General features: G+C 38.4%; 1 protein-coding gene across 1 annotated transcript in view; it reads left to right on the top strand.

The window, feature by feature from the left end:
* Positions 1–23,693, top strand: part of DIAPH2 (diaphanous related formin 2) — a 947,972-nt gene that overhangs the window by 401,895 nt on the left and 522,384 nt on the right. The window contains exon 19 of the mRNA XM_051827761.3: positions 22,263–22,364. Within this exon, the coding sequence (XP_051683721.1) occupies positions 22,263–22,364 (102 nt within the window). The remainder of the gene's footprint in view (positions 1–22,262; positions 22,365–23,693) is intronic.

The raw sequence follows: 23,693 nt of genomic DNA, 5'->3' as shown, positions 1-23,693 counted from the left end.
TTAATTCTGCTTGGAAGAGTTCAGAAAGGCATCCCAAAGGAGATGGTATTTCAGCCCAGCCAAATCTGTTCAGACTGAGAAAGACTGGATATAAAGAGCATTCAGCAGAGATGTTCAATCTTGGAATTTCCTGACTTTGTCCAGGAATGGTGAGTTTTCTGATGTCACTGGAACATTGGTATACCTAGGGGCTGTTAATTTGGAGCTTGATTTTGAAAGGCCCTGAACACCATACTTATTACTTAAGCTCTTTCTCTAATAGGTAGTGGGAAAAAAAAAGTTGAAGATAAGTAGTAACATTTTAATATTAAAAAAAAAAAAACAGTATGAACGTGTACAAGAAATTGTAGTAATGGCCAGCGCCGTGGCTCACTTGGCTAATCGTCCGCCTGTGGCACTGGCACCCCGGGGTTCTAGTCCCGGTTGGGGCGCCGGGTACTAGTCCCGGTTGCTCCTCTTCCAGTCCAGCTCTCTGCTGTGGCTTGGGAGGGCGGTGGAGGATGGCCCAAGTGCTTAGGCCCTGCACCCGCATGGGAGACCAGGAGGAAGCACCCGGCTCCTGGCTTCATTCGGATCGGTGCACTGCCAGCCATGGCGGCCATTAGGGGAGTGAACCAATGGAAAGAAGACCTTTCTCTCTGTCCCTCTGTCTCTCACTGTCTAACTCTGCCTGTCAAAAAAAAAAAAAGAAAGAAAGAAAGAAAGAAATTGTAGTAATTAGAATGAATGGCAGAGGGGCTGGAGCCATGGCGCAGTAGGTTAATCCTCCGCCTGTGGCGCCGGCATCCCATATGGGCACCAGTTTGAGTCTCAGCTGCTCCTCTTTCAATCCAACTCTCTGCTATGGCCTAGGAAAGCAGTGGAAGATGGCCCAAGTCCTTGGGCTCCTGCAACCGCGTGGGAGACCAGGAGGAAGCACCTGGCTCCTGGCTTCGGATTGGCACAGTGCGCCGGCCGTAGCAGCCATTTGGGGAGTGAACCAACAGAAGGAAGACCTTTCTCTCTGTCTCTCTCTCTCTCTCTCACTGTCTAACTCTGCCTGTCAAATAAATAAGTAAAAAAAAAAGAATATACAGTAAAAATGCTTCAGCATGGGGACATGCTATCTGGAGGAGGTAATAGAATATAGACAACTAAAAGATTAGTCAGAAATATAGCATTCTTTATCAAGGAAGACTGATTTTTGAAGTCATTGAGGAGAATGTTTCTTTTTTTTTAAAAGGTTTTATTTGTTTATTTGAAAGTCAGAGTAACACAGAGAGAGAGGAGAGTCAGGGAGAGAGAGTTTCTCCATCCGATGGTTCACTCCCCAATTGGTTGTAATGGCCGGAGCTGTGCTGATCCGAAGCCAGGAGCCAGGAGCTTCTTCCAGGTCTCCCACATGGGTGCCAGGGGCCCAAGGAGTTGGGCCATCTTCCACTGCTTTCCCAGGCCATAGCAGAGAGCTGGATCAGAAGAGGAGCAACCAGGACTAGAACCGGCGCCCATATGAGATGCCGGTGCAACAGGCCAGGGTGTTAACACACCACGCCGAGGAGAAAGTTTCAAGAACAAATTGCTGATAATTCAATACAGTCAGTAGTTTCCTATATGAATGTGTACACACAAACGTACTTCAGAAATTTTCTGGAGATGGAATTTAAATATGTTAGGGGCCTGCCTTGTGGTACAGCAGTTTAAGCCACCACTTAGAATGCAACCATCCCATATTAGAGTACTGGCTCGAGGACTGGCTGCTGTTCTGCTTCTTATCCACCTCCCTGCTAATCTACCTGGGAAAGCAACAAATGATGGCCAAGGACTTGGTCCCTTGCACCCATTTGGTAAACTAGGATGGGGTTCTTGGCTCCTGGTTTCAACCTGGTCCAGACCTGGTTGTTGTGGCCATTTAGGGAGTCAATACTATATAGAAGATTTCTCTGTCTTTCCTCCTCTCTATTTTGCTTGGCATTTCAAATAAATTAATTAATATTTCTTAATAAAGATAAATTTCTTTTGATGCAACAAAATTTGAAATCACTACAGGTACAGCATCTTCAAAAAGTCAATGGAAATTGAGTATTATTTAAAAACTGTATTAATTTCAAAATGTTTAAATCAAATTAAACTCATTTTAATTCTATAACTTTTGAAGTATCCTTGTATATATGTATATATATTAATTTACATTAACATAGAGTTAAAAGAGAATAAGAGCACTTCTATCTCTTATACAATTTCAGATCTTAAACCAATAGGACAATTTCTAGGAAGGAGTGAAGAGAGCAAAGAGCAAATACTTCTGGGTTCATTCTCATCTAAGACAATGGTACTCTTATTTTTCTAGTATCAACTTGACATAGCTTTTTTTCAATATGTATATCTGTGCATTTCAGCTTCATTGATTACATGCTCTAAAGGGTTTTAATGTGGCCACATATTGCAGGTGTAACTGTAAGAGGCTTTATGTGGTGGTAAACTATAGCATTTAATAACTGCTGAAATTTGGCAGATTTTTTTTGTTATTATTTTGATACTCTTTATTTTGCCAAGAGGTAACTCATTCCTAAAGGTATTTTATGCCAGGAAAATTTCATTTCACATTATTTAGAAGAATAGATTTTATATTATCACTTGAGTGTGCATTTTTACTATGGATTATGAATCACTAGAATTACTTAAGCAAAATTCATAACAAGATTCTTTATTTTAAAACTGGTAATGATCATACACATTATAAGACTAGCCAAGAAAACTGCCAACGAAGTCATCTTTGCCTTTGGGAAACAGTTAAGTCATTGTACCATGCTTGAATTAACATCAAGCATATCATTGGGTAGACTTAATTGATTCATTTCTCTTCCCTCTGTTAAACCAACATTTTTTGTTATCCTTTTAATAATAGAATTTGCTATATCTGGTATGCTTACCTGTAACTTTACAGAGTCCTATCTCTTTGTATATCTCACTGTGTTCAAGTGCTTTTAGCACAGTACTTGTATTTCAGGAATGATTTTTAGGGACCACTGGGTGAGAATTAGTATTTTTGGAGGTGGTTATTAAGCACCAATAACTCTGCTTTGTGTTTTCTACATTTTATTTCAATTATTGAAATGATATGCAGGCATGCTAAGGGAGGCAGTTTGCTTTAGAGGAATGAGTATGGATTGAATGCTGTACTTATCTGGTTTTGAATCGTAAGTTAGTTATTTGGTGAACAAAGTTACTTCACTGGTCTGATGCCAAGTCTTTATGTAGTAAAAATGAGATTCTTACCTTGAAGAGTTATTATGATAATTAAGGGATGGAAATATATAATCTAAGACACTCATTAAATAAGGGATAATATAATAACCAACATCATTAATAACTAATATGAAAAAGGAAATTAAATGTTTGCTTTGCTTTGGGTGTTATTACTACATAATAAGTCATATGTGGCATACAGAGACATGGGAGAGTATAAGCAATCATCTTTTAAATAAAACTTAAAAACTTAATTGAAATGCTAATATGGCAATCATGTGGGATGTTATGGGTTTCTTAAGGCCAGAGAATATTTTCTAGAAATCTTTCACCTCTTAGGAAGACACATTGCCCCTCACCCCAACTAGGAACTTAGCTGTTTCTTTAGTTATATGCCATTGAAATTATGTGAGCCAGTATACTTTTGTCATTAAATAGACCCAGCCCATTTTATTGCTTCATTAGAATATTTTCTCTTAACAAGACAACAAATTCAGCCAATGACTTGAGAAAGCAACCTGTTATCTTATTGGCAGACCACCTAGCTGGTCCATCTGTACCTGATGTGGAAGGAAGCTTTAATAACTGCCATTAGGTCTGCATATTGTCAAATTTCACACATTTGGGACACCATAGGTAATTGGGTGGCAGCCAGTTTATTTCTTTCAGCTAATGCTGTAGATAAATAATTCATACTTTAGTTAGTCCTGATTTGCAGAATTAGCGGTCTGATCTGCGTTTGTAGCTTGTTATTCAGTAACTATTTTTAAGAAAGTCAGAGTGACAGAGAGGGAGGAAGAGACAGAGATATTTTTCATCCTCTAGTTCACTCCCAAAATGGCTGCAACATCCAGGATTGGGCCAGGTGGAAGCTAGGAGCCAGGAACCCTATCCTTGTCTTCTACATGGGTACAGGGGCCCAGGTATTTAGGTTATCTTGTGTTGCCTTCCCAGGCACATTAGCAGGAATCTGAATGGGAACCAGAGCAGCCAGGATTCCATCTGGCACTCTGATATACTATGCTGGCATTTTAAGAGGCGCTTAACCCACTGTACCACAACACTGACTCCTCAGTAACTTTTGTATGACAATAAAAATGATTGAGGACACTGCTTCTGTGGTATTTACCATTGAACATACTAGTCTTGGTAATTTGTTGGTTCAGATAGTGGAGTTGACATGTTTCTTTGCTAGAAATGTTAACAGGATCTTATGGATTATGCTTGATATTTAATTGTTTGGTTTCTAAATAATAATTTCTAGCCTAGTTCTATTGGTACTGCTACATGTTACTTTTGTCTTCCTATGCCATTAGAAAATGCTATTTTGTCATCAGGAAAAAGAGGGCATGATATTTATTTCCTTTCTATGTGGACTTTATTTTCCTGGTTGATTTTGTTAAAGAGCAATTCTGGGAAGCTTTGGGCCATTGTATCACCTTGTCTCATTCCATTATAGATATTGATGCATCATGGATCACTGAACAGTATAATCTCTTTTGCACAGTTTCTATTGATCTTGTCCAGTAAATCATTGTATGCTGGGTTTGTTCTGAGATCATTCTGGGCATAAAAGCTGTTCTTGAATTTGACAATCAGGTGCTGTCTTGTAATAGGCAAACTCATACAAAGCTAGGATTCAGTCACTTTGTTTTTATCTAGACACTATAAATATAGTCATTTTTCCTACTAAATATCTCAACTGAGTGATCTCTGCTCACTGTTTCCTTTCCATTCTTTCTTGCTTCCTGTAACATAGTTTCTATCTTCATTGTTCTTTTGAAATTATTGTATATGATCTGAAATGGCCTATTTTCTACTGGTTTAGACTATGCTTGCCCTTTCTGCTACTTTTGACACTTGATTACTATCTCTTACTGAAACATTTTCTTTTCTCACTTTGAGGATAATTTTTCCTCTGTGTTTCTCATCCCTGTTTGGTTATTCTTTTTGGCCTCTTAGTTGACTTATCTGTTGTCTCTGAGCCCATGGCTTTGGCCATCTTCACTGCTTAAGCTTTAGTTAAATCTTGAAGACCAGAGGTCATCAAATTCATATTTATTTTCCTGTACCCTCATCATTTTCCCACTCTAATATTTCACATATTTTATTTACATAATATTTACTGAGTATCATTTTCTAGATGCTTTAAGAGATGGAATTGATATGGGAGTTAAAGTTCTGACAGGAATGTTTTCTTCCCTGTGAGTGTGGAATTTCAGTAAGACAATATGATGCATATCTGAACATTAGTTAAGGCAGATATCATGTGTAAAATAATGGTATCAGTGCTGTAGGTAGATGAAAAATGTGTTGGTGATTGGAGGAGGTTTCATAGACAAAGTGATATGTTATTTGCGTCTTAATGGGTAGATAAATGTTTGACAGAAAATATATGAAGGGAAGTGAGTTCAAAGTATTTTGCAGGCATTCAGAGTCCTATCATACCTTTTCTATCTTTAATTCTACTTGTCCTAGGTAGACAATAAGCAGAAATCACTTAAAATTAGAACATGTAATCTTTTCATCTATATTAGGCACAAAGAATAATTGTATATAATAATTTAGTTCATATTAATAATATATTAAAGTATGTATGTTTTAGAAGCAGGACTTAAACAAGGATGTTAAATATCTATAATCATTTTATTTCTATATTCACTTATTCCTCTTTGCATTTTATATGCCCCCAATTCCTTAAATAGTGCACCAGCTATCAGATGTAATCTATGCCCATTTGAATTACTTAACAGATTTGGTTCTGTGAAATCTATGTGGAAAGCTACATATATTAATGCTTCTTTCTTCATCATGTATTCTCACATGCAACTTTGGAGTTCATGCTTTTGAACTGATATTTAAATACAGTTTTCCAGTAAGAAATAGCAATCTGTCGCTTCTTATTAGCCAATTTGAAAATTTTAATTTGATTGTATTTCTTTATAACACTTCTGTACCAAATTTTATGTGTTGACTTCCTGGTCCTTCAATATAGTTATAACTAGTGCTCAAGTTCACATTCAAAGCATTCTAGGCTAAAAGCAGAGGCCTACTTTGGTGGCAGCCATGTGGGAAGCAACAATGATCCCCCACAGTGGTAGGTCTGAAGTGGCTTGGGAGAAGTAAAGGCCAGCCTAATGGGGAGCACAGCAGGACTGAAATAGTTTTGTAAGAAAAAGAGTCAGCAGGTTGATGTCCTGATCCAGTCAAATTTATTTGCTGTCTGTGACTATTAGCAGCTGCTTCTTACCTGGTCTGTTACTTTCTCTTTTAAGTAAGTTTACAGTAAAACCTTCAATTAGAGGGATTTCTGATTTTTTTTCCTAACATAATGCAGGCTTAATTCTAAGCTTTATGAGATAGGTTTTGCTTTATTTGGTAACAGCTTTATCTGTATTCTACAGATTTTAGAAAACTAATCAGAATCTAAGAGGCTATCTATTGAGGATACAGTTTACACTTGAGTTCTGTTTCGCACTAATCTTAAAACTAATCTGTTTTGCTTAATCTTAAACATTGTTTCATATTATATACAACTTTATAAATACTATTGGATCCTCTATTATTTAAACATTGACCTAAAAACTTAATAAAGTTACATAGTAAATTATCAATTATTCTATAATAAATCACTAAGCTTATGTTCTTATAATCTATATTATATCTTTTGAAGAAATGTTAAAAATGCTCTAGAGTACTGAATATAGCATTATTAAAAGATAGTTCTCACAAGAGACAGAGTTTCTCATAGCTGGGCCCTCATCCAAGAACTCTTTTTTAAGTTCTTGAAAGCTTACAGTACAGACTGTTTTTGGCATTTAGTAGAATGAAGTAACTCATAGAAGTTCATTGTTAAACTGAAGCCATCTAACGATGCTATATTTAATAACACACACATACCCACATACACATACATACCCCAGTTGTGATTATCAATGAGTCAGCATTACGCTGAGTTCACCTATTGCATAGATTTCATACAAGTTGGCTCCATTTACTTTGATGAATAGTTTAAGTGTTGAACTCAGGTCATCATAATTCTCATTGTTTATAAGGGATATCAACATGCCACTAAGAACGTAACTGATATTTACTTTGACATAAAACAATATTGTTTTTATGAATATATACTTTCACTAGAATTTGGTTCTTAAGATCTATTGGTCTAAGGCACAAAGCTTTCTTTTTTTTCTTTTTTTTTTTCTTTTTTCTTTTCTTTTTTTTTTTTTGACAGGCAGAGTGGACAGTGAGAGAGAGAGACAGAGAGAAAGGTCTTCCTTTGCCATTGGTTCACCCTCCAATGGCCGCCACGGCCGGCGCACCGCGCTGATCCGATGGCAGGAGCCAGGTACTTCTCCTGGTCTCCCATGGGGTGCAGGGCCCAAGAACGTGGGCCATCCTCCACTGCACTCCTGGGCCACAGCAGAGAGCTGGCCTGGAAGAGGGGCAACCAGGACAGAATCCGGCGCCCCGACCGGGACTAGAAACCGGTGTGCCGGCGCCGCAAGGCGGAGGATTAGCCTAGTGAGCCGCGGCACCGGCTTAAGGCACAAAGCTTTAAAATGACTATTATGGTGTGCAAAGCAATGGAATTAAGGTATGGTGTGCTTGTTTTGCATTTTTTCTAGCTCAATCTGGATTTTGGCAAGACTGAATTCTCCATTTTATAAATGCTCTGATTTTTATTGAATAAAATATTTTATCTCTTTCTGGTTGTTTTCAATGGCGTGGCAAAATAGGAGCATGGGCATACAAGGAAGAATAAGTCTGTTTTTCAACTACCTTTTGCTTCCTTTTCAATAGCAGATTATTTTTTTCATCCCTTCAACTTCTGTGACAATTGTACCTTAGGAGAGAGGAGCAATGGTATTGAATGTTCATTATATAAATACATATATTATTAATATATGTATTTAATTTAAAAATAAAATGCACTCTTTTGATTCCAAAAATCTTCCATATACCTAGCTGAATAAATTATATTAATATATGGGAGATCCTAGCTTTCAAGGTTATATCTGGTTCATAATTGGTTTATAAGTAGAGTGTATTTTAAGGATTCTTTGCTTTCTCTTAAAATCTGATAATTTGAGCTCAATTATTGTCCAACTGTTGTCTTCATTGTTAGATTCTGAGATTTTGATGAAATTACAAAGAGGACTTCCACAGGTTGCTATTAATGATATTTGTACCTTTCATTTGGCGAGTATTTATTGAGCTGTTACAGAGTGTTGTATTATGCACTATAGAGCAGTTATTCCAACACTTAATAATATTCACCGTTACCTGGAGCAGATACACGTCCAGAGATCCTACCTATAAAGGGGCTGGAGTTGTGGCCCAGCCAGTTAAACTGGTGCCTGTGACACCAGCATCCCATATGGGTGCTGATTTGAGTCCTGGCTCACTTCCCATCCAGCTCCCTGGGAAAGCAGCAGCAGGTGGCCCAAGTGGTTGGGCCCCTGCCACCCATATGGGCTACCCAAATGGAGTCGCAGTTCCCTAGTTTCAGCATGGCCTAGCCCAGGTCGTTTTGGCCATTTGGGGAATGAATCAGCAGACAGAGATCTCATTTCCTCTCTGTCTCTCCCTCTCTCTCTGAAAATCTTAAATAAAGATCTTAACATTCTGAATCAGTTGTGGATGTGTTAGAATTCAGATTACAAGTTGATGAAAGGACAGGAAACAAGAAGAAGTAGATGGTGTCAGGCATTCTTCCCAGAAGCTTGGTAGAATAACAGAGATGTTAGATTGAAAAAGAAAAGGGCCATGAGTCTGTTTATACCAAGAAAAGGAGAACATAAAGTTCATTTTAATTTTGTCAGTATATTTTTCATATTTCCAAAATACTCTCAAATATGACTTTTCTGCTTTCAAATAGAAGTCACCAAGAGACTAAACTTGACTTTAAAAAGAAAGGAAGAAATGAGAAGTTCAGGTGTTCCTGCTTATCTTTCTCAAAATTTTTCTAATGCCTTGCTCACCTTCAACAGAATACACTGATGTGGTTTCTGAACTAAGGAAAATTACTGCTGAAAGATAAAATTGAAACCAGTTGGAATCCGAATGGGGAAAACAGAGACAATGTAACTCTTGTTGTTTCCCATCGAGCTCATCCAGCAACAAACCAAACTGAGACTTTCAGTAATACTTTTATGTGCATAAAATAAAGGCATTGTATTATATGAAATTCAGAGGTCTGATTTATGTATGTATGTTTTTATAGAACTAATTTTTTTCATTGTATTGTAAACTAGCATATCCCAAATGAAGCATTACCAAACACTGTAACATCTTATGAGCTCTCATTCAACTTCCTTTTTGTTTTCCAGAAGTAGTAGCATATATTGCTGTCTGTATAGGTTGTTTAATTTAACATTATTATAAATCATTGTATATCATTTCATATAGAGCTTGCTTGTTCATTGATGATGCAACAGAGTAGTCCATTGAGTGGATTACAATAGCTTAATTAAATAGTCTCTGTTAACAAGCTTTTGTGGTGTTTAAATCTTTTACTGTTATAAACAATGCCCAGCGTACCATAATTTATTAAAACTGTCTCCAATTGATGAATATTCATAATTTTTTGCTATTAACAATACTGGAATATATAGCCTTTACATAAATCTTTTTGTACCAGTGAAAATATATATGTAGGACAAACTCAAATAATTGGAGTGTCTATTTGTTTCTAGGCATAATTCTCAATGATGGTATAGAATAGTGGATACAGTCACAAATCCCTCTTTTTAACAAAGCTGGTATGATAGTGGAAGCTGTAAGAAAATAAATAAGATGTATTATGTCAGCTGATAATTGCTATGGTGAAAGATGAAGTGGGCGAATGTAAAACTGGGGGCAAGGGGGAAGAGTTTCAATTTTGAACCACTTCAGGAAAGGTCTGTATTAGAATGCCACTGAACAAGGATCTGAACAAAGCGAGTGTTTATCTGGGAATGCAGAACATCCAGTGCAAAGGCTGTGATGTGGGAAGTTAGTCTGGTGTACTTGAAATTCGAAGAAGCTATGGCAGGTGGAGTAGAGTAAATGAGAGTAAAGTAGTAGGGACAAGTAGCTAAGGAGGGAGTGTGAAATAAAGATGAATAACATTAGTTAATCAATTGACAGGTGAGAATGAAGGGAGAAGAAGGCAAAAGAAGAATGGAGACTGGTTATGAGTCTCTTGTAATAACCTAGAATATACATGATGGTGGCTTGAAACACTTAGCAAGAAATGGAGGTGATTAGAAGGCATTATCTACTGCATTTGCTAAAGAGGGGCTATGGACTGTAAGAAAGAAGAGTCCTTGCCGGCGCCGCGGCTCACTAGGCTAATCCTCCGCCTAGCGGTGCCGGCGCACCGGGTTCTAGTCCCGGTCGGGGTGCCGGATTCTGTCCCTGTTGCCCCTCTTCCAGGCCAGCTCTCTGCTGTGGCCAGGGAGTGCAGTGGAGGATGGCCCAAGTGCTTGGGCCCTGCACCCCATGGGAGACCAGGAGAAGCGCCTGGCTCCTGCCATCGGATCAGCGCGATGTGCCAGCCGCAGCGCGCCAGCCACAGCAGCCATTGGAGGGTGAACCAATGGCAAAGGAAGACCTTTCTCTCTGTCTCTCTCTCTCACTGTCTACTCTGCCTGTCAAAAAAAAAAAAAAAAAAAAAAGAGTCCCTGATAACCCCGCATTATTTTTTTCTTTTGCTTGAACAGTTATAAAAATTGACTTACCATTTGTTTAGATGGAGAAGACTGTGGAAGGAGCTAATTTGGGAGTAAGATTAGGAGTTTGGTTTGGGATGTGATACATTTGAGAAGTTTAATAGATGATCAAGTGGACATATACAGGAGATAAGAAGGAACTGTCAAAATATCTTATTTTAGGATAAGAGAGTTTCCCTGCACTGTGGCTCACTAGGCTAATTCTCCACCTGCGGCGCCAGCACCCCGGGTTCTAGTCCCGGTTGAGGCGCCGGATTCTGTCCCGGTTGCTCCTCTTCCAGTCCCTGCAGTCTCATTTGAAGAAACCTCTAGTGGAGTCGACAATACTGACTCTCTAGACATACTCAGAAGTACCTGAAACGGAGACTGAAAAATCTTTTTTGCCAAGTTGAAACACTGGATACAACTATTTCAAGGTGTTATTTTGTTGCATCTTGCTCAGCCAAGTTAACTGCATTGTGCGTTCATCTAAATTGTGTTCAGGATTTGAACTAGTCTGAAATGAACCGCATTAAATCAGAAAAGCCTGGCTGTAATGATTGGCCAAATTGTATTCACAATAAGAAATGCTTCATTGGCCTAGTGGTACTAGTGTTTAACATCATACTTCCTGCTGTTAGGCTTTTGTTAGTAATCCTTTGTTTTTGAAACACTTAAATTTGGAGCCTTATTAGTAGACTCATTGATTTGTGACATGAATTATGAGATTTTACCTAAGAAGGAATTCTCTAAATATATGTGATAGCCAGAAAAATGTTGGTATTTACAAAACCAGAGACAGCATGTGGGTAGAGGGACTGATTCTAGCTTGAGTAAAGGAATTAAGGAAGAATTTCAGCAACTTTAGTTCACAAATACTAGTTTAAGATATAAACCATGCTTCACTTTTGGTATTTAAATTACCACATCAGCCAAGGAAAATTCTTCCTTAAAACATCTATGACAACTTTATTTGTCCTTACTAAAATATATGTCACCTGCTGGGCTATTGAAACCCATTTGAAAATACACAACATTAGGTATGCACGTTGTTAAACACAGTGTTCTGGTGACATTTAGCAGTGTTCAGTAATTGGCTTAATGAACAGGTGTACAAGTATATTAGTTATGCAGATGTTAATTTGCAGTAACATGTGCTTCCTGATTTGGGGGTTCTTGTATAAACTACAACCAGTAAGATCTGTTCCTTAATTAGGAAATCATTACAAAGTATGTGTGTGTGATTCCTACCATTAGAACCATTAGTCTTGTTTAATGTGCTCTGAACTTCAGGAACACTCCTGATAATGCCATTCCTGTAGCTTCAGGTACTATGCAGGTGTCAGAATGAAACCGACCCTTCTGTGGCTTGCCTTAGTGAGTGTGCAGCTGTAGGCAACATGAAAAAGGGAAGCTTCCTGGGCCAGCGCTGTAGCCTAGAGTACAAAGTCTCTACCTGCAGTGCCAGCATCCCATATGGGTGCCTGTTCAAGTCCCGGCTGCTCCACTTGCGATCCAGCTCTCTGCTATGGCCTGGGAAAGCAGTAGAAGATGGCCCAAGTCCTTGGGTCCCTGCACCCATATGAGAGACCCGGAGGAGGCTCCTGGCTCCTGGCCTCGGGTCAGCGCAGTTCCAGCCATTGTGGCCAAGTGGGGAGTGAACCAGTGGATGGAAGACCTCTCTCTCTCTCTCTCTAACTCCGACTTTTGAATAAATAAATAATTTAAAAAAAAAAGAAAAGGGAAGCTTCCCTGCTGTATATGTTTCATGTAAGAGGAGATGGAAATGAACCCTCTTCCTGTGCGTTACATCAGCTTTCCTTCTCCACGTTTGGTAAACAAATGTGTTATTTCTCACAAAATAGAGTCAGGAAGAATAGATCACAGTATTGGGGTTGCTTATCAAACTGATCTTTGCTTCTATTTTTTGTTATTCTATTTCATATTTTTATGATTCCTGTCTACACTTGGTCCTTGGGATTTCTGTGGCTAATGATTTATAAACTCTAGAAATGGATTGAAATGTTTATAGAAGTTAGTCATAGGTTTTTATTTTTATGTTGAAAAAAAAGGCAGTTCACAAGGACTAATATAGCAAACACCTAGCACCCATGTACCAAACCCAGAATGAATGGATATTTACATTTAGTAATGTTTACTACAGATTTTTGTTTTTAAGGAAATAAAATAAACCTAGAGGTAAAATTGAAGTTTCCAATGTTCTACTTATTCAACATCACATTTGTCACCACTGTCCTTAATCTACTGAGTATCAGGTTCATGTTTATATAATTATGGTACATATATATATACACACACTCATGTATAAAAGTACAAGAGAGTAATCTGTATTTTATTTTGAGTTAGATGACCAATATACTGTGATATACCAAAGTTTCTATAACTTTTATTTTTCCACTCATCACTGTATTGGAGATCTATCCTTGTCTAAATATTCACCTGTAGTATACTCACCATAAATACTGTATGGTATCTCATTACATTAATCTGCCATAATTTACTAAACCCCTGGGCATATGCATTGTTTCTTATTTTTGTACTGTTAAATAGTATTTGGATACAGTAAACATCCTTGTCTCCTTGATAAATCTATATTCTAAGATTGTTTTCTAAGTTTTGCAGCCACTATTGACATAATCAAAATGTCATTTCTTTACATACTCATCAATGCTTAGTATTACAGGACTTTTTTGCTATTTCAATTTGATGTCTGTAAAATGATATTTCTTGGGTTATTTTCCTTTACATTTCTGTGGTTACTGGTGAGGTTTACCTACATTTTCCTTACAAACCTTATGATCTTGGTTAGATGATTAAATGTTTCTGTTTCATGTTTCCTCATTTGTAGAATCATAGTAATACCCATCATATAAGATGATATAAAAATTAAATTAATGCCAGTTATAGAGCAGTTTTTTTTTTTTGAAAGAGGGAAAGAAAAGGAGATAGGGATGAAGGGAGATAGTGAGGGATGGAGGGAGGAAGGGAGAGACAGAAAGCCAGTAAGTACGACAATACTTCCATCCTGTGATTCACTCCTCAAATCCTTGCAATAGCCAGGCCAGAATCATGATCCATGGACTCTGTCTGGGTCTCTCACGTGGGTGTCAGGGACCCAATTTTTTGAGCCATCTCCTACTTCCTCCTGGGGTGTGCATTAGCCAGAAACTGTAATTGGAAGCAGAGCTAGGACTTAAAATCAGGCCCTGGGATATGAGATATTGGCATCTCAAGCCATATCTTAATCACTATGCCAAGGCCAGCCCTCAGAAAAATATTTAATAAAAGTTGATTTTCATGATTTGGTGGTAGTTGTTAGTAGTACCACTACTGCTACTATTGTTGTTTTAATATTTTAATACTTCTGTTGTGTGTTGCATATATCTGTATTTATCTATTCCATCCATCTATTTCACCTTTGTCACTCCCCTACTCGCGGAGGAACGACACTGGACCCTGTGCTGTTCTTTTTCCCCGGCCCTTCCCGGGTTTGCTGCCACTCCCCCCTGCCTCCCCCGCACCCCGCCACATGGATAAAATTTGTATTTTGGTACAAAGAGATCATAGTTCTTATATTTAAATAATATGTCTAAAAGAACTGTTAGGCTTTTACTTGTTAGATGCATGTGTGTGTGTATGATGTGCACAAAGTTACATAAATTTAATGTGTTTTTAAAAAGATTTATTTATTTATTTGAGATGTAGAGTTATAGAGACAGGGAGAGAGAGAGAGAGAGAGAGGTCTTCTATCTGCTGGCTCACTCTCCAAATGGCTGCAATGGGTGGAGCTGGGCCAATCCAAAGTCAGGAGCCAAGAGCTTCTTCTGAGTCTTCCATGCTGGTACAGAGGCTCAAGCACTTGGGCCATCTCCTACTGCTTTCCCAGGCCACAGCAGAGAGCTGGATCAAAAAGGAGCAGCCGGGACATGAACCAGCGCCCATATGGGATGCCAGCACTGCAGGTGGAGGCTTAGCCTACTGTGCCATAGTGCTGGCCCCTCATTGTGTTTTTAACACTATTATTAGCTTTATTTACCCTGTCTTTATATAGTGTACATATGTTTATACTGTATATAATGTATATAGTATCATACTTTTACTTCCCCCATATTGCTTATAATATGTTGCAACACATCAATTGGTGATGATTCAAAGAGATCTTATTTGCTAATATTAAACTATGTCTTATAAGGACAAAAAGAGTGATATATATATGTTCATGGAAGTCATATTATTATGGATAATAAAAATTATACATGCTATATAGCTTTTTAGAAGATTTGTTTGGGGGCCAGCACTGTGGCATAGAGGGTAAAGCTGCCATCTGTGGCACTGGCATCCTGTATGGGCACCAGTTCAAGCTCAGGCTGCTCCACTTCTGATCCAGCTCCCTGCTAATGTGCCTGGCGAAGAAAAAGAAGATGGCTCAAGTGCTTGGGCCCTTGTACCCACATGGGAGACCCAGAAGAAGTTCCTGGCTCCTAGTTTTGGGTCTGCCCAGCTCTGAAATGCAGAGTTACAGAGAAAGGGGGAGAGAGAGAGAGAAAGAGAGAGAGAGAGAGAAAGAGAGATCTTCCATCTGCTGGTTCACTCCCCAGATGGCCACAATGACCAGCACTGGGCCAGGCCAAAGCCAGGAACTCCATCCAGGTCTCCCATGTGGGTGGCAGGAGTGCAAGAACTTGGGCAGTCATCCACTGCTTTTCCCAGACTATTATCGGGGTTTTAGATTGGAAGTAGAGCAGCCCGGAATCTAATTAGCACCCATATAGTATGCTGACATTGCAGGCAATGGCTTTTCCTGCTACACTGCAATGCTTGTGCATTTTGTGGCTTTTAAGGATAATTTGTGATTCACATATGACCACAAAATATGAGTAGATTTTTTAAAAGATTGTTTATTTATTTTATTTGAGAGGTAGAGTTACAGACAGTGAGAGGAAGAGACAGAGAGAAAGGTCTTCCTTCCTTGGTTCACTCCCCCAATGGCTGCAACGGCCAGAGCTGTGCCAATCCAAAGCCAGGAGACAGGCACTTCTTCCCAGACTCCCACATGGGTGCAAGGACCCAAGGACTTGGGCCATCTTCTACTGCTTTCCCAGGCCATAGCAGAGAAAGTGGAGGAAGAGAAGAGGAAGTAGAGCAGCTGGGACTAGAACCAGCGCCCATATGGGATGCCGGCACCTTAGGCAGAGGCTTAACCTACTGTGCCATGGCACCAGCCCTGAGTAGATATTTTTAAGTCTTCTTTACCACTATGTGCTTATGCAAGGCTAATAGGTGTTCAACAAATACTTGCTACATGAATGAATGAACAAGTGAGTGCATGAATATTGTAAATTCTAACTTCAGGAATCAATCTTTCTCACTGAAATATTGAGATAAATTAGCAATACAATTTCATTATAGTTTTTGGTTAGTTATCACTATGTAAATGATCCAGTGTTACCTATTTAAACTATATTAATCTTTCTTTGATACAAATTGTAACTATCTCATCCCTTGCTTTATATAACTATTGGGATAGCAGAAATTAATAGGGAATTCCTGAACAGCGCCTAAATTAGATTGGGGAAAGAATATAACCATGTTTATTTTATTTATGCTTATGAGCTTCCCTTAGTAAAGGAGTCAATTTATAGTACATTTGCTTATAAAAAATCTATGTATTAAAAGAAATATAAGAATGCTCAGTGGGCATTTTATCTTAGATAATGAGTATTGTGATATAATATACCTTTAATAATAATATAAATGCCTTTATTATTAATATCATTATCCTCCTACAGACAGTATTTCATAATATTTCATTCAATGTAATCCACTGGTTTCAAACACAGTTGCAATCTGGTTTTTCATTGGAGTAGGGAAGATTACATTTGACTGGAGGACTCATTATAAACCTGAAGACCATAGGGCAATTGATGACAAAATCAGTGTTTGAAGGTTTGAAACTAAAAAAAAAAAAAAGCCTCTTCTGTCTCATCCAAGTAATTTCAAATCATTATAGAACTTCTGTAAGTTATTTAAGTTTTGTAAGCATTAGCAACAGATACAGAAGAAAAGCATCGTAGGAAAAGTTGACATTTTGAGGTCAGTATGAAAGCCAGTGATTTTTAACGTATGAAATCATCAATACCGTAGGGACGTTTGAAGTCTCATTGCTGTTCTTTGAATTGTCTATCTAAGCCTATGGTTACGATCCCTAAGGAATGCTTTTAAAAACAAGAGGGTCAAAGACAATAATAGTCGCTGGTCAACAGCTACTTATCATGGCGAAAACATGATTGTTTTTGAGGGCTGTCTAGTTAATGAACTATTTTAAATTTGCTTTACTTTAATGATTCGCAAAAGAGCAGTGCCCATTCATGGAATTATTTTTTAAAGATTTATTTTATTTGAAAAGCAAAGAGAGAGAGAGATCCATCTTCTATCTGCTGGTTCACCCTCAAGTGGGTGCAGCATCCAGGTCTGTGGCAGACTGAAGCCAGGAGCCTGGAACTCCATTCTGGTGCCTCCCATGTGGGTGGCATGGGTCTTTGTACTTTGGGCCATCTTTTGCTGCTTTCATAGGCACATTAGCAGGGAGTTGGACTGGAAGTGGAGCAGCAGGGACGTGACAATTGCTCTAGTATAGGATGCTGGCATCACAAGCTTCAGCTTAACCCTCTGGCCACAGTGCTGGCCCCCATGAAATTCTTACCACTTTTTGAACCCAGAATTTAACCCATGTTGTATAGCAAGGAAAACATATTAGGGTTCAAAAGGCAGTACTGGGAACTATAGATATTTAGGAGGTCTAATCTTTTTTTAAGGATTTATTTATTTATTTATTTGAAAGTCACAGTTATACAGCGAGAGGGGAAAGAGAGGGAGAGAGAGGGAGAGGGAGAGAGAGAGAGAGAGAGAGAGAGAGAGAGAGAGAGAGAGAGGTCTTCCATCCGCTGGTTCACTCCCCGATTGGCCATAATGGCTGGAGCTGAGCCAATCCGAAGACAGGAGCCAGGAGGTTCTTCCAGGTCTCCCATGTGGGTGCCGGGGCCCAAGGGCTTGGGCCATCTTCTACTGCTTTCCCAGGCCACAGCAGAGAGCTGGAACAGAAGTGGAACAGCCGAGACTCGAACTGGGGCCCATATGGGATGCCAGCACTGCAGGCGGCAGCTTTACCTACTACAACACAGTGTCGGCCCCAGGTCTAATCTTAATTTTAAACATTTTATTAATTTTAAAAGATGAAATTTGTTTATATTTTAATGGAAAAATGCAAACAAGTATGGAGTCATCTAAAATAACCCAAGATCTGTGCTTTGGTTAATCAAGAGCCTGTTAATTTGCAGAATAATCGTAATACTCATATATCCTCATGCTACCACATTATCCTATATATACTTTGTTAACTAGTCTCCCCTACTGAATTTTAAGGCATATCAAGAGATTAGAGGGGCCAGTGCTGTGGTGCAGTGGGTTAAAGCCCTGGCCTATAATGCCAGCATCCCATATGGGCACCAGTTCTAGTCCTGGCGGCTCCTCTTCCGATCCAGCTCTCTGCTATGGCCAGGGATAGCAGTGGAAGATAGCCCAGGTTCTTGGGCACCTGCACCACGTGGGAGACCTGGAGGAGGCTCCTAGCTCCTGGCTTCAGATCAGCGCAGCTCGGGCCATTGTGGCCACCTGGGGAGTGAACCAGCGGATGGAAGACCTTTTCTCTTTCTCTACCTCTCTCTGTAACTCTGTCATTCAAATGAATAAAATAAATCTTAAAAAAAGATTTAAAAAAATAAATTAGAACAATTTTCTTAACATTTCTGAATTATTCAAGAAGCAATTTCAATATTATTCAAATACTTTATTTATTTGAGAGGTAGAGAGAGAAAGAGAAAGCGGGCTCTCATTTGCTGGTTCACTTCCCAAATGTCTGTAACTGCTGAAGCTGGTCTGGGGCTGAAGCTGGGAGCCATAAACACATCCAGGTCTCCCATGTGGATGGCAGGAGTGCAGTTTACTGGAGCCATCATTGTTGCCACCTTGGGTCTACATTAGCAGGTACCTGGAATCAGGAGCTGGAGTCTGTTATCAACCCCAGGTACTCCAATATGTGATGAGGGTTCTTCACTGCTAGGCAGAATACCCAGCCAAACTTTTTGTTTAAAAATAAGCAGAGGAAATAACTATTCAAATGTTATTTCAGTACACAGAGTTTTCTTAAGCTGAAACTTCAAATAGAATGAATTAAAATGTTGATTATTACATAGGAAAGTCAGTGTGCTTATAGGAAGATTAAGATTTATTTATCTGAAAGGCAGAGCATCTGAGAGAACGAGGAAGGAAGAGGGAACCAGAGAAAGAGAAAGGTTTCTGTCTGCTGGTCTACTCTCCAAATGGCTGCAGCATCCAGGCCTGGCAGCCCCAAACCGGAGCCTAAGAACCTCAGCTTGGTCTCCCACATGCTGGTGGGGACCCAAGTACTTGGGCCATCACCTGCTACCTTCTCACGCACATTGTCAGGAAGCTGGATCAGAAGCAGATCTTGAACTGGCACTTTGATCTGGGATGCTGGTGTTACAAGTGGCAGCTTAACTCACGACAATGCCAGCCCCTGAAAGATCCTTTGAGGAACATTTGTGAGGATTTTAAGAGAAACATATTAAAAGCCATTTCTCTCTGAGTAGTAATGGTGACTCAGTTGTGTTGAGTTAATATGACAGACTGCTTGTCATCTCTCATAAGATCATAATTTTTTAAAGATTTATTTATTTATTTGAAAGTTGGAGTTACACACAGAAGGAGAGGCAGAGAGAGAGAGAGAGAGAGAGGTCTTCCATCTGCTGGTTCTCTCCCCATTTGGCTGCAACAGTCGGAGCTACACCTATCTGAAGCCAGGAGCCAGGAGCTTCTTCTGGGTCTCCCACATGGGTGCAAGGACCCTAGGACCTGGGCCATCTTCTACTGCTTTCCCAGGCCATAGCAGAGAGCTGGATTGGAAGTGGAGCAACTGGGACTTGAACCAGCACCCATATGGGATGCTGGCACTGCAGGTGGCACTTTACCTGCTATGCCACAGTGCCAGCCCCATGATCATAATTTTTTAAGTGTAATTATTATCTCATCTTCTTAAATTGTACATTACTTTATATTGATCAGTCTAATAAAGCATAGAACTGTAAGGACTTTAGTTATTAAGGTAATATATTTTACCCATTATTTCTGTAGTAAGTTCATTTCATGTTTCTGTATTTTGCACCATTAAAACAAAAGGAGTCTTAGTAGATTTGCAGTATCTTGATGCGTTCTATAACGTATCGTGAAAATTTCCCAGTACTAATAGCTTTAAACACATTACCTGAACAAAAGTGCATTGTGGTTGTTTTGTGTTGTTTTTCCTCTAAAAGAGAAAATCAGTAATTTGTTTGTGATCTCCTTAATAAAGATTAGATGAATTAAACTGATTAATATCATTATTACCTCAAAGTGAAGTTATATTTTTAATAGTAATAAAAAAAAAACATCATGATTGTCTATGGCCATACCACCCTGAACATGCCCAGTCTCATCTGATCTCGGAAGCTAAGCAGGGTCGGCCTGGTTAGTACTTGGATGGGAGAAACAGCATGATTATGGCCATGTGAATCAATGATTAAATTTATTATCATGGATTTGGGAGCATATGCCTATCACTCTACTTGATTGAAAAAAATGTTGAGCCTATTTTCTCATATAATTTATAGTCTCATTACTTACAACCCTTATTTTTACATTGGAAGAAGTGAAGTGCCAGCCAGTCTACAATGCAAGCTATAGAATTTTCTATACAACAGGAGTTTAGGGATTTGACTTTGTTACAGAATACCCCCCAAAATTGGTTGGAGGAATTGCTATAAAATCTCCAAAACTGGATCCGCTTGCCCAATGTGCAGCAAACCAATACTGACATCAGGATGGTGGAAAACAGTAGGTATTTATTGCAAAGCAAAGAACCTTAAACCTGACAGCTATCACTTAATTCTCCCTAAGAGATTAGGGGTACAGGTGCTTATAGGTTGAAATTGAGGCTGAGGAGTGAATGTTCAGTTCCTATCAAAGTTCTTGGTTGGTCTGCACTGCTCGTGGCTCTCCTTTGATGGATTGCCCATGTCATGTTCTTTGGGGAATTTTGATAGCAGTAAAATGGGCTTCAGACAGTCTATGGGCTAACTGTAGGTCACTTTTTGCTTGGGCTGAGGTTTTTGGAAAGGATACTCCTCAAGATCCTCAAGACATGAAGGAACACTGAAAATGTTATCTTCAAGGGAGATAAATGGCCTTTTTGTCTTGCAGGACCTTGTAGGTAGTCAGCTGCACCACTCCCACCTCTCAGTCAGCTAATTTTAGTAAGAGTTTGATTTGCAATTCTAAAAGAAAGGCAAGAACACTTTAAACTAAAGGAAGGAGATATTGGGAGACTGAGAAGCTGATAGAATCTAGCATCTGCATCCAAAGCACTGTCAGAGGGCTGGGTTTCAACTTCATGCTTCATTTTCAGAGTTAGCTGTATGATTTTAGAGCTGACTTACTTGGAGGAGGGTTTCAAATGAACTGACTGATTATGGGATGAGGGTGGGGTCTAAAGCCCTGCTTGGTGCTGGCACTCCTGACAATGTCAGTCCTTTTAACCAGTTTGAATTAGACAGTTTCCTTTTGACAAAGCACAGGTAAATCTATTCTCAGAAAGCAAATAGTGTATTTGTTTAAGTAGTGAGGTCAACAAAGATAACTTCCCTAAAAGACTACATCCTTGTGGTTCTCTAATTATGTGTATGCAAATGGATGCTATTGTTATACAACATGCAGATGATTTATATCCATTCTTGAGAGCAGACTCAGCAGTGCTTTTTCTATGGCAACCTGTTAGCAGTTACAGTTACCTTAGGTGGTTTAAAGCAATTTCATTGAATTAAATAAATGTCTAAAATTTAGCATATTTTAGGAGAAAGGAAAGTCTTACTTTTGCCTCAATTAGTCCAAATTAGTGAGATTTTACAATATACTTAATTCCAGTGCTGCCTGGTAAAGAAGTAATTAATGTTGCACATTAGGTAAGAAGCAGCAATTGATTTTTGGCTATTTGGCTTATCTTTTCTGTTTAAATGCTGATATTTAATTTGTAGGGAAACCTCTGAACAGGTCTATATTTTTATGTTTACCCCCTTCCTTGAGCTAATGAAATAAACACATTTATTGATTTCAGAATAAGCTTTAATTAATGTAGTTAATATGCCTTACTAATGTTATTCCGTGTACTTGGATTAGTATCATTGTTGTTTATGAATCAACTTTGTTTTTCAGTTCAAAAAAATGTTGAAGCTTCAGAAGAAAAGAAGTCTATGCCTGCAAAGAAGAAAGTGAAAGAATTGAGAGTTTTGGATGCCAAAACAGCTCAGAATCTGTGTATGTAATATTTTCTGCATAGGGGATGGTGGAGGAGGTAGTGGTGATGGGTTGTTGAATGCACTTAACCATTGTTGCAACTTCTTTGAACAGGTGCATTTCTTATTTACTGGAAACAAAATTCCATGTAAATACTTAGACAATATAGAGCCTATATGGATAAAATCATAATTTAGCCTTGGTTGGGCCAGGTAAAACTTATGAATAATGAATCTTTGGAATGTCTTCTTAATAAATCATTATTAAAGGACACAGTGAAATATCAGGCAGAATTGAAAGGAAGTTTTCTTTTTTCCTTCCATCCAGGTCTGAGATTGAGAGTTTTAGAGTATTTATTGGACATACTGAACAAAACATTTTATAGCTATTCCTTTGTTTTGCCAGTAATTGTGATGTGAGCTAGTTAAAATTGTTAACCACTGCACTTTAAAACTGGTTAGTGAATCCTGACACCTTAACAAACCAGTCAGCCATTAAATATGCTTTTGCTAAAGTGTCTAGACAGTTAAACCCATCTTCATTTAAGAAAATCTTTTAAATTTTATCCTGACAAACTCTTCCCTCTTTGTTGAATTCAGAGCTGTTTTTTTCTTATTAACTACAGTAGACTATGTTTAGATTCTAAGGATACTAAAACACCTTGCATGAGAAATTCCAACACATCAAGTATTTCTAATTGTACAAAAGAATGTCATGGGAGTTTGTTTTGTTAAAGAGTATACTATAGAGAATCCCATTTAAGTAAACAACTCATCATTCTTGTGTCAGTAGGAATGTTGCTGTCAGAAAAGCAGTCTTCTAATCATTGTAAATTTGTACATTGCTTATCTGATAGTACATTCTCTTTATAAAGTTCACGTTCAATACATCATTTCATAACATAACATGATCTTAATTGCTGGTTGATATCTGTCAACATTTTTTATTTTGATTGTGAAGACCTCATTTGGTCTTAATGTCTAGGTAAACATTTGCAGATACAAGATTTTTTTCTTCAGGTACCAGTGAAGTCATAATCTTTTTCATGAAAAAAATCTTAGAAATACGTTCAGATTTTGGTGATAAGAACATATCTGTATTCTTTAAAAACTATGTTTAGTGGAAATTAAAGTGGAACATGTCGTTAAAAATACTTTTTGAGTAATTATGAGCAATTCTAGGTATAATTTGTTGAACTATTTCAGTGTGTCATGATATATATCCAATTAAGACTAATAGTATACTACATGAATGTCAGCAGGGAGACAGAGTGCATTGATGATTCAGGCACTTAACATTTTTTCTTATGTAGAAGAATTGCAAAGTAAGGTAGTCCATCCTTATATCTGA

The sequence above is a fragment of the Oryctolagus cuniculus genome, chromosome X (genome assembly GCF_051225735.1).
Source record: "Oryctolagus cuniculus isolate XC-2025 breed Fujian yellow rabbit chromosome X, ASM5122573v1, whole genome shotgun sequence".
Lineage (NCBI taxonomy): Eukaryota > Metazoa > Chordata > Mammalia > Lagomorpha > Leporidae > Oryctolagus > Oryctolagus cuniculus.
Note: the sequence above shows the minus strand (reverse complement) of the source record. Positions and strands in the feature narration are given on the sequence as shown.